This window comes from Cyprinus carpio, chromosome B19, assembly GCF_018340385.1.
Source record: "Cyprinus carpio isolate SPL01 chromosome B19, ASM1834038v1, whole genome shotgun sequence".
Taxonomy (NCBI): domain Eukaryota; kingdom Metazoa; phylum Chordata; class Actinopteri; order Cypriniformes; family Cyprinidae; genus Cyprinus; species Cyprinus carpio.
The window spans coordinates 19413348-19426138 of record NC_056615.1 but is presented as its reverse complement, the minus strand read 5'-3'; the positions used below and the strand labels follow the sequence as shown (position 1 = coordinate 19426138).

Genomic DNA, 12791 nt, shown 5'->3' with positions numbered 1-12791 from the left:
AAGAGTATTTAATTCCCTAATAAACATATTTTGTTTTTAAACTTCCCTTTAAACGTAAAAATGTAAATTTCTGTGGCTCTCTGTGTGGCTCCATGTCAGTTTTCTTTTTTTTTTTTTACATAAAGTCACATTATCACATTCAGTGCAGCTAGATCATGCTCAAAAAAAAAAAAAAAAAAAAAAAAAAAAAAAAAAAAAAAAACCTTTGATGAGATTAAAGGTTATTGGTGAATTACAATTTACAGTCATATAAAAATATAAAAACATCACTGTTCATTTACCTTGATATATACTTATCAAAACCCAGATCAGGAAGGTCTTAAAGGACAGGGAGCGACCCTAGTGGAGGGAAAACCAAAGTCAGCATAACTGTCATGCAGCAAACATAAACTCATGCCTTCATTCCTATAACTTGTATCAAGTGTATCATGCAAATACTCGAGCTGATGGTTAGTTCTGAATTCTGTTATGTTGTTACCTTGGTGAGGTCTTTATAGAGTTCAGGATACAGCAGAGCCATCTCAGGCTTCACATCCTGGTCCAACACCAGAGAAAAGACAGGGAACATGGTGTAGATGGTGGCGTAACTAGAAACAAATAGACATAATGTTAGGAAATGTGACATCATGTTCAAAGGCACCTAAGATGTCCAAAGTTACGGTGTAGATAGGCTAGCCTTTACTTACCCCACCATGAGGAAACCTTGGTACAGAGGAACAGATGCAAAGTAGAAAATAGAGGAAAACACAGCCTGAGAGGAAAGACAAATTCAAATCAAGATGTTAGCACTTCAAATCAAGAGGCTTCACAGCAGCAACATAATGTTGATCTTTGTGTTGAGAGAAAAAATATTTACTGTAATGACTCCGAGCACTATATTACTACAGAAGTGGAAATATACATGTGGCTCTTCACACTGTGTATGTTACCTGCATGGTGGAGATGATCATGCCACGGTGCATGACAAACTGGCCCAGAGCTGCTGAGCGTTTGTAGCTGTTGCGGCCGTGTACCATCAGCAGTCTACCAATGTGTTTGAACTGGGTTATAGAGAAATCTGCTGCCAGAGATGCCTGCTTTCCCTCCTGAAACAATAGGTAAGATGACATAATAAGAGTCTTAAATATTAAACTGTTACCTTTTTATTATTATTTTTTAAGCTAGATTGAAAAAGTTAATAAATGTTTTCTTTGTGAAAAACTATAAATGGATAAATGTCACGAAACTGCCAATTACATGCCCAGATCATATTTTACCTCAAAATAATAACAAAACAAAATATTTTTTTATGACCATTAAGTGATGACATCATTATCATGACATTTAAGCACATTTGCCGCAAGTTCATATTAGCAGAATGCCTAAAATCAGCTTAAATAAGTAATAAAGAATATATATACATGCATATATATATATGTTAAAATGTAATACATTTTATATAATAAAACAAAAATAATAAAATTATATAAACATCAATATTAAAATTGAACCTTAAATTATAATGTTTAATATTATCAATACTGCAAAAATATTACATTTAATAATATTGAATATAAAAACATACTGTATTACAGTAGTAATCTAACAAGAGTTTCAACAATTAGGGTAAAGGGAATTACACACAAAAAAATGAAACATACACAATCTTTTACTGAGAATGTTTTTTTTTTTTTGCGAGGAAAAAATAGTGACAGGAAAATAATCTACGTTAATGAGAAACACCTCACCTTCCCTTCAATACCGATACCGCAGTCCGCTGCTTGGATCATACTGACATCATTTCCTCCATCACCTTAGCACAGAGATCAGAAAGATGATAGCGGGAAAACATGAGAAGACACTGTGAAGACAGTCATCTTTAGCGCTCTCAAAGATTCATGTGCTTGGAGAGAGTTCAGTTTAAGTGGGTTTTGTCTCAGCTACTGGATGATGGGACTTAAAGCTCAACAGACTGAGAAGAGAAGTGGAGAGGACTAACCTATGGCACATGTTCTGTTGTCTGTATGCTGCTGCAACAATCGAACGATCTGAGCTTTCTGCGTGGGAGAGCGCAGCGACAGCAAACCACAGCGGGCACTGACACGCCAGCTCCACAAATTCATGCTCGTAGTAGCGCAGACAGACCTGATGGGCCACACATAATCAGTGTGAGAAAATCAAACCGGATCATACATGATTTTGTTGAATATATAGAATGTCAAGGTTTTTTTTTTTTTTACCTCTAGAGAGTCTCCTGAGATGACCAGCGCACAGTCGTGTTTCCTCCTGAAGGCGTTCAGCTCCAGATGAGCCTCGCCCCTGTTGGACACCTGCCACAAAAACACAATAAAGCGTTCCCACTAAATCCACTTCACTTAAAAATCCAAATAAAAAGTGGTTCTGATCCTACCGGTTTGAAAACGTGGATGTCTTGATTTCTAGAAACTAAGTGGGAACTTTTAGCGATACACGTAGCAGTTTCCAGCTTGTCTCCGGTCAAACATCCAGATCTGAAACATAAGGAAGAACCCGACAGGAGTTATATGTAACATGCTCAATCCTGCATAATCTTGGCATGGTGGTTTGGAGGTTCACATATTTTGGGCCATCGTATTGGTCTGTGTACCTTGAATCCCGGCATTGTCGGAGGAGCTCTAGTGGTGGGCCTGCCAGTCGGCCTGCAGCTGATCTTCCATATCTCAGTAGACACGACATCTCCATCTCTCTCTTTCAGCTCTCCCCCCAGCTTCCGTGCCTTGCGCACTTCAGAGTCGCGATCATGGTACGTGCAACTATCGCCGGTTATATCACTCGGACAAAAATGACAGGAATGGGACACGGTGAATAAACTTGTGCGTAAATGTTGGCCTACTAGGACAGTTTTTAAATTGCCTTGATTCGCTAGCGTAAAATGGTGTACCGGTTGGTTAATTTGATTAGAGGGTTGGCTTGCTTATATAAATCCAGTTTCAAACGGACCATTTCACCATTAAATCAGTTTCCAAAACTTAAAATGATATGTATATGAATTTTTGGTTTGTGCAACATCCAACCATTAATCGTATATATAGAGTGTGTTTCCCACAATGACCCTTTTTTTTTCATACGGTCACCCCCCTTGAAAATGTTCAAGTAAAAAAATTTTATTTATTACAAATTTACCACTACCCTGTTCATGGATAGGGATTAAGGGTTTGGCAAGATTGTGTTTCTCTTTGAAAGAAACTTAAATAAATTTTGAACGTGTTGCAGCAAGGGATGTCCATTAAATTGATCCCAAAAGGTGGGTCCAGTAAAGACATTCCCATTATTTCACCCATAAACTCCTGTCTCTATTTTAAAACTTTCCAACAACACACATCAAGCAATTGTTTTTCAAATCTTTCCTATGAAAATACCAAAATCATAAAGTAGCAATGATATAAATCAAGATATCAAATCGACAATAACTTTTCGGCAAAAAGGAAAAATTCTGCTTTGGTTGCCCCCATCACAAAGAATAACATTACTTTGTTCTAAGGGTATAATTAAAATTTTTGAAAATAACAGCCTTTTATATGTTCACAGTGTTACCTGTTTTTTTTTTTTACTTTGTTGCATTTTTTTTTTTTTTTCAGGCCTTTAGTGGAACCATCAAAAAACCTTTTCCAAAACATTACAAAATTTGTTGAACAGGGACTTCCTGAAAAGCAGTAAGTGGTCCAAGTGGGTTCTATAATGAATATAGGACGTGATTACTTGAAATGAAGAAAAAATGGCCAATTAAAAAAAATGGTCCCCCTTTTAATATTTTTAAATGAAAAACACCTTTATTATTAACAGAACACTTTAAAGAAGTACATTTACTGGGGAATTACCCACAGCAAAAACTAGTAAGTATAGACTAATGAAAGGGTCAAATCATTTATTTAATAAAAGACAAGTTGATTGTAAGTAAAAAAACTAAAAAAATCAAACCCAAGAACACCTTTTTCAGGTTTAGAAATTCTGGTCCCCCCCTGTGGGTTGGTCCCCCCAGTGGGCCATTCTATATGCTGACGTTGAAAGGGCCTTCTTAAGCTTTCGGCGAAAGGGGAAAAAGTGGGGGGCCCCCCTTGAGCCAAGAGTTTGGCAATGTGTTCCCCGTCCTGCCCTTGCATTTGTGCAGGGTGCGTTTCGACCTTACACATATGCCTTAGCGTACCCGTAAACAGAAAAAGTAGTTATACAGGGGGTGACCCCCTTTTAACAGATCGGAACCTCTCCAAAAAAATACCTTTGCGACATGTTCATTTAAAATAAAACAAATCACGGGTGGTAAGGCACCTCACATACCAAATCACCAGAAGATCCCCACACCAACAAAAGAGTACAACAGTTTTTCCCATAACAGTAATAAGTGTTTGGCATGTGAGCAAAGTTGTAAACATGAATTTTTTGCATAATTTTTTTTTCTCTATAAATAAACTGGTTCCTCCTCTGTTACTGGCAAACCCAATTTGGGTTTTGATTATTCACTTTTTACTCAAGTCTGGGGGTTTGTTATGGTTGTTATTATTATATACAGACAGACGTCTAGCAGCCTTGTCCAAATGCATCCGTTATTGCAACATGCTAACTTTGGCCCAAGTGTTGGGGACATCAAATGAATTTGACATGCTTGTGTGTTTTACATGCTCTTTCCTGAATCATCCAAATGTAAGTCTTGCAATAAATAGTCACTGGTAATATAAGTTTAAGAAATTAATTAATTAGAAATTAGAAAGAAATCAGTGATCTGATAAACTAATTTAACGCTGATAAATTGTGTTTTAATGCCACATGTTATCTCTCATAATTTTCATGCTAACCAATAATTGTATTCCTTCCATCAACAACCTAATATAATGACAATATACAGTAACCAATTTTAACAGATATATATATATATAAAAAATCAACTGTCAACATTTTATCCAGAAACATTCTATTTTTAGAATGCACAATGAAATAAATTCCATTATTTTATTAAGCAATGGAAAATTAAAAGAAACTAAAAACCCCAGAGTAAATTGCATTTTATCTACAGTAGACCTTTTACAGAGTCAATTTTTAGTATTCTCATCTTTTGGGTTCAAGGGTCATACTGGTCTATTAGGAAATAAGCAAGTTGATACAGTTTGGGTACAGAATGTCAAATATTTCTCTAGGGATCATTTTAATTATCTTTTACTTTATTGTATTTATTACAAAAAACAATTTAGATCTATTAGTCAACAATGTCATTTTGCTTAAAAATAATGGCTCCTCTGTTGGAGTACAAAAATTACAACTTTACACCAAAATATTTAAAAAGTTGAACATTTTCAAAGTACATAAAATATTTGAAACTATATCATTACATATTAAACCATTTGTGAATTGGTTTATCATACCTCAAAGTCCTGGTATTGCTCTTCAGTCAGTGATTTCTTAGCCACCACCAGTGTCCGCAGTCCCTCTCTGGCCATGTTCCCACACTGAAACAACATAATGCAACACACAACTACAGTTACATCAGCTACAGCCATGATGTGTGTGTGGTTGTGTATTAGACTGTGAACTCAATTGGTATACAGAAAGCATCAGAACTAAGATATAAACAATGCTTTTAACACAATTGTATTTACTGGAAACATCAAAACAATGTCATGCAAATAGAGATATGCAAACACACACACGCACAGGAAGAATCAATCATGAAAAATAAAACAGTGCCTGTGGGAATCTTTGAGCAGACTGTAAAAGATGTGGGACAGCGGTTTAATTTTGATATGAAAATCCAACAGGCGAAAGTGATGCAGTGATTACTTATTGACCTGTCCTTATAGCAGCGTCTCACATACACACACAAAGCACACAGATGAGGATTATGACATGATGCTCCCAGTCATACGCCTTTATTGAGGTCATTCATTAATTAATAAACCTCATCTCCGCCCCTCATCGACTGCATATTGCCAATACAATTGTAATCATCAAAGCGAGAAATGCATGTGTGATGATGGGCTGAGCAGATTGTCCTTGATCACAAAGGCTAGGACAGGCCGACCTGTTTGTTATGCTTAGCGCTACCTTATCAAATGTGTTGATTCTTAATTCAATCGGGATCTGTTCAGAAAGACACTCCTACAAGGGATTCAATACCAAAAACATTGGCGGTACCTACTGAGGAAGTCAGTTGGAATGACAGACACATGGGAACTGGGGCTATGAGTCATCATCTACAAGCTAAATACTTGTTTATACTTATATTGGATTAAAAAATACAGTAAATGCAGTACAATTTCAATAATGTTTTCTATTTGAATATATTTTAAAATGTAATTTATTGCTGTAATGGCAAATCTGAAATTTCAGCAGCCATTACTCTAGTCTTAAGTGTCACATGATCTGTTGATTTGGTTCTCAAGAAACATTATTATCAATGTTAAAAAAGTTGTGATTTTTGTGGAAACTATAAAATTTTTACAGGATTCTTTGACCAATACTACCAAAAGCATTATAACTTGCAGCATTATAACATGTTTCTACTGTCATAAAACACAAAAATGTCTACCAAACTTTGTCTTTATATTAGGCTTTTTTTTTTCTCATCAGGATTCTTTAGTTAATAGAAAGTTTAAAAGAACAGCATTTATTTTTGTAATATAAATATTTTATAACAACATAATTTTATTGTCACTTTTGATCAATTTAATGCATCCTTGCTAAATAAAAGTATCAATACTTAAAAAAAAAATCCTACTGGACCCCTACTGTATCACAATATGTAAAAATGGTTAGATATTTTCTTACATCATGTTTTCTTAGTTTTGTGTGTATATTGAAAATGAAAAAAACTAACACGAGTCAACACTACACCAAAATTTGTGAGACTCTCTTAATCTGGTGACATTTTTCCTATTCTTTTAGTTTTTGTTTATGCATGGATGAATTACATTTGAGAACAAATATAAAAGTACTGCGTTTATTTCTACTGTGTTTGCTGTCATTTGGACACCACACACACACACACAACCACTACACGCACACACAAGCACACACTGTCCACCACACCACACACACTGCTCACCACAGCACACCACACACACAGCACAACACAAAGACATGAGATTATGGTGAATCCGATACAAACAAACAATTAAAAATGCAATAAACCAACAAACAAACGAAGGGGCACAGAAACAGACAATTCGACTTTATTTCATAAAGCTCCAACGGCATAACCCACACAGAAAAAGAGCATCATGCGGCGCGTGATTTGCCCATCACCAATGGGGTCAAGGCATTCTGTAACACAATAACTCCTCCAGCCAATCCTTTGATCACGTATCTGTCAATGCTCGCCATCGTATGCAACATCACCCGCGTTCATGTCCAACGTGATGTCGCCTGTCATCCTCCTCCTGGAAAAGAACCAATCAATTCACAGTGAACACTTAAAAAACCATATCCAAAAATCATGTCTATATCATTAGCATGTTCCAACTGTAGAGCACGGAGGAGCAAAAGCCACGATCAAGCCTGGCGCGTGGAGAGCTAAAGTTATCAGTAAATAAGAAAGACAAACAGACGATGATCTCACTAAGCTGTCCAGACAGCAAACAGCATGTCAAAACTTAGCCAACAATACTTTTCTGCTGTACTGTAACAGACAAACCACACACATGACACTCCTCACGAAACATTTCAGTACACATAAGCTTATACTCAAGCAAAGGGCTTCAACAGAAAAACAAAGCCCGACTAATACAAAGGACGACATGTTTAAAGACGCGCACTAGGAATCCATTTTCAAAACTCATATTCTTCAACCATATTTTTTTGTGAGCATACTGTTTGAGGAATGCAGAGAAATTATGTTGAAATGATCTCGCAGACACAGAGCAGAACACCCAACTCGCAGCACGTGTAATGTGACACCACCGAACGCCTGACAATAATGGCCCCAGAGTGAGGCGCTTGCTCGTCATAGGTGAATGGTAAGAAGCTTGTGAGGATGTAATAGGATCAAGCATGTGTCCGGTCTGGGTCTTTCACAGACTGAGGGACATCGTCGAGGGTCTCTGTTTCACCAGAGTCAAACCCACGACTCTCAGGTCCAGCGCACCAGAGCCACCTACACAACATGTGAAAGAATTGGTCCTTGATTGTAACTCTAAGATCTTTTTTTGTGTGACCCAGTTACAAGCAACTTTTTGCTCGTCAAGTGATCAAATCATATTTAAAGAGCTGAAAAAGAGCACATAAATAAAATAAATACTGCCTTAAAGTTGAAAATGCAATACAGTCCAAATAAAAAACAGATCAAAAGGTAGACAGATAATGGAATAATAAATTACAAAATAATTATTTATTTGAAACAATAAATAAATACTAAAATCTGGAATGCAAACGGAAATGTATTGCCCAGTATGCATACCCACTATATAAACGCAAGAAATTTGTTGTAGGTGAAATGAAGCGTCCCATTTGCACAGAGACAACAGCAGTACACTGATTAAATAAAATCAAATCAAATTTGGGTTTTCTTTTCAACAACAAAAAAAATTCACATTAAAGTCCACAATGCCTAGCACTCGGTCTTGGTCACTAATGAAAGTTTCTGAAAATCCACTTTTGAGCCCCATGATTCATGTGAATTCTCTCTCCAGTCAAATTTTCTTGTTAACCACTGGAGGCACGAGATTCTGTAGTGTGATCTCTTTTCTTAAATCCATGCTCGACAGTCGATAAACTCCAAACCAATACTACTGACATACCAACTTGTCATACTACTAGTGAAAATATGCTGATATTATAGGAGTTATGCTGAAATTGAAATTTAACAAAACACTGCATTGGATTAGAAAAGATTGTAATAAACTATATAAACATCTGGTTTCAGTTGCGTCTCAGAAATTCTTGACCCCCAGTAGCATGCACTGTTTTATCTCAAGAGTGTACAAAATCATGGAACATCCCTGCAAATTATGCCCTTTAAATTACTACCACAGCTCTGATTACAACTTGCTTTCTTTGCTTCTTACACACCTCAGACCAAATCTCATGAACTCTTGTTTTATTGCATTATCAATTTTTTGGTTTTTTTTTATATGACTAAATTAGCCAGTCTTCTATCAACCTGTACAGTGGCTAACATATGCCCTCCAAGAGCGCACACAACACACTCAAGAAACTCAGTTGGTGGGGAAATGCCTTCCTCCATGGGAGGAGCAGGACACTGTTTTACATCGACACAGGGTGAGAGTCCTTTAATACACTCCTACTCAATCGCTTCAATGCATGTACATTGACGAACAGCTTTATAATCATAGACCAAGATCACTGCGCCTTCAAGAAGCAGAGAGGATTAAACCGCACCATGTGACCTACGATACCACATGCAAGACGTGGCTGTTATTTAATAAGAGCCAGATGTGACAGTAAAATATGGATACACTTCTAAAGAAGGCAAAGTGGAGATGGGTGTTATCCTGAAATGAGCCGTTTCTTCCAGGAATATTCTATAGAACATTTATCTGAATTCTATCTTTCACCTTTATCGTTATTATATATTATTTTACACTTTTTGAGCAATGACTTTTCATGACTTTTCCAGTCGTTTGATATTACTGTGCTTTGTTAAAAATAACTTTCTAGAGATTGCACTCACAATCAGTTTTTTTTATATTATTATGTTATTTTATTATTATTTTTTTTTTTTTTAAGTTGAGCATAACTAAGAAAAATTATATTGCGTACAGAAATTTCAAAATTTCTATTATAAATGATTGCAATTTTGTTTATTAATTATTAAATGATCTAGGCCCTGGAAATAACTATTGTAAAATTCATATTTATTTTTGAAAATTCATATTACAATATAACCCAATCCCAGATTTTAAATGAAAACTACTTACTTAAAATATTTGACTGGATCACTATTAATCAAAACCAGACTAAGATTGCATCTGCTTAACCTTATTCTAAAAAAACTCATTCTAAAAGAATTGAACATGCTGTAACTCTCTTGTACTAGTAGCCCCATCTTTTATGACAACTTCTAGTTATTTAATAGGCTAAAGGTTAGAGGTCAATACTATATTTTTCCCTAGAAGAAGCAAAGGTCAACAGCCACTGAACACTGTCGTCTCATCTGAATAAGCCAAAACCACTAATAAAATCATCAGTGAACTTCTATTACCCCCCATAAGTAAAAACTTCAAATCATTATCGGAACATAACAAACGGTTCTTGCTCATGATAATGTCCAATCATTAAAGGTCATTATAACCTCTGACCCTTGACACTGGTGGTCAAAAGGTCACAAATGACTTAAAGTAAGTGTCCGGAAGGCATGCTGGGGATATCCAATCCTGAACTCAGCTCTCTTTAGGAATAGTAGCTCGCTACTATGCGCCTGTCATATTAAAGGCTGAAAAGGCTGGAGGTCTTTGAACGAGCACACATAGACACAGGCGCTGATGAGAAAGTGACACTTAGAGAACCGACTAGTGTTAACCGCTAGTCTCTCTGAGAAAATTAAATATTGATCAATCCCGGAGTGAAGACGTTGGAGAGATAAGACCTGGGCATTAAAGAAAATAAATAAGTAGACACATCAAGGGAGAAGAGAGGACAGGCAATTCCACTAAAGAGGGAGATGGACAGATTTATTTTGCCTCTTTATCACTCTCAAAAGATATCTACGTCTACAGAAGGTCTTGAAAGAAAAAGATGCTCGGTCAGTATAAAGGAACAAATGAAAAAGAGCACGGGAATATTTTCAATTTATATAATGACTGGCGCATTTTCTTCTGAAATAATAGCAATGCTTTAAAAACAACGGCCCTTCATTAGTTTTCATCTTCATTAGATCCTGGAAGGGAACAGCAAAACATTGTACAGAACTATTGAACCTTAAAGGTTAGTTTCATCTAAACATACAAATGTGTTGTCATCATTTACCTTATTTTACCAATGTTGTTCAAAAACGTCTATCTTTTTCTTTCTTTCCATAGACAACAACAAAAAGAAATGCCCACAAACTGTAAAGCTCCAAAAATGACAAAAAAAAAGCAATTTAATAAGATCTATGCTGTAGAAAGATAGACATACAGTCCATATCAGGAATGTAGACATCTGTATATCGTAATGAGTGGTTTGATACGGATCACTGTTACAAATATTTTATGGGGTTTTTGGCCCATGTTTTTGGAGACTTTCATTGTATGATTGAAAAGCAATGCTGCTCGACAGAAGAAAGCAAGTCAGACATGTGTGGAAGAATATGAGTATATCAATGACAGAAATTTTTCATTTTTGGCTGAAAATATCCCTCCAACGAGCCTCAAACAACATTTCATTCCCCTCCATTCAAAAATGTATTTAACTATAATGAGCCTGATGTTTCCCTCCATCTATTTGAGACTGCTGCCTTTGTGACATATGTTTGGCCCTCAATGCCCTTTTCCTGCCATTTATTTATGCTTTTCTTACCAACAACTCATTCAAAATATTGTTGCTCTACAACGGATCTATAAATATCTACGATCTCTCAACACAAATGAGGGACCGAGTCCTTCCTGGTGTGTGACCTACCCCTGGCCCCTTCTGCTTCTCTATTAATTGAGCCCTCTCAGATTTCTCTACTAACACAGAGTCTATATTACCATCCCAATAAGGCAGTAAATTTCAAGGCTAAAGTGGGGGAGTCATAAATACTAAAGCAGCGATATATAGGATTACCACTGTTAGAGGAATGAGGAGACCATAGGGTGTACCAATGCAATCTATCTGATTTCTAAATAAAATAAATAGATTTTTCTTTTTGTTTGTTGGAACCACTCAAGTACGAGTGGAAAATGGACAAAATAATATACTACTACAGATGACAAAAATGTCCCCAAATAATATTTTTTTAAATCACTTTGATTAAGCAAATAAATAAATACCATTCCTTTCAGGACGTCTAGACTACCTTGATTCTTTACCTCATCAGACTGGAGGCCTGGTAGAAAGGGTTGCGATTGTGTAATCGTCACTAAAGTCCTTGTCGGCTTCTGATTGCCCTCTAGGCTCTGCGCTGGGCACCGTAACACGAGATTCGTACACCGGTGTAACGTTGTGGCAGAGGGCGATGGCTTTCACGGCCCTGGCGTGGATCCGGCTACTCAGAGCTCGATTGCGGACCTTCGGAGGCAGGCGTTGCTGTGTGGGGGGTGATTTACGAGAGGGTGTTGAACTCCGCACTTATTTGCCATTAGACTGCACCGAGCCTCACCTGTTAAGAGACACAAAGTTGATGCGCTTTAACTTCCGAAATAACATTATTGTTGCTCATCACAAGGCTGCATTTATTTGATCAAAAAGCTACAGTTATATTGTGATGTATTAAATAATTGAAAATAACTGGGAGCTTTCTATATCAATATATTTTAAAAATGTATTTTCACATTTCTGTGATGGCATGCTGAATTTTTCAGCAGCCGTTCCTCCATCTTCAGAGTCACATGAATCCTTCAGAAAGCATTCTAATATGCTGATTTGATGCTCAAGAGAAATTTCTTATTGTCATCAATTTTGCAAACTGGTGCTGCTTTGCTTAACATTTGCACAAGCATTCTATAATACATAGAAAAAGAACAGAATTAATTTTGAAATATTTTTTTGGTAACAATTTAAGTCACCCGTTCCAAGTCCCCCTAACAGCAAGAAATATTTGTTTCAAAAAAGTATTCCGTTCAACACATTTAAAAATTAGTTAAATGATTAAGTCTATCTCAGAAGCTGATAACATCATGTGTTAGTATAAGAACGGGGGACTGGTC

General features: G+C 36.4%; 1 protein-coding gene across 1 annotated transcript; it reads right to left on the bottom strand.

Moving 5' to 3' along the window:
- Positions 1-261: 261 nt before the first annotated feature.
- Positions 262-2694, bottom strand: LOC122140825 (probable phospholipid-transporting ATPase IIB). Its single transcript, XM_042745979.1, is given in 11 exon segments — positions 262-339; positions 479-587; positions 687-751; positions 930-1085; positions 1728-1792; positions 1979-2048; positions 2051-2070; positions 2073-2124; positions 2220-2309; positions 2390-2489; positions 2606-2694. Coding segments are annotated over 11 exon segments (882 nt in total). The 3' UTR covers positions 262-273.
- Positions 2695-12791: the final 10097 nt, after the last annotated feature.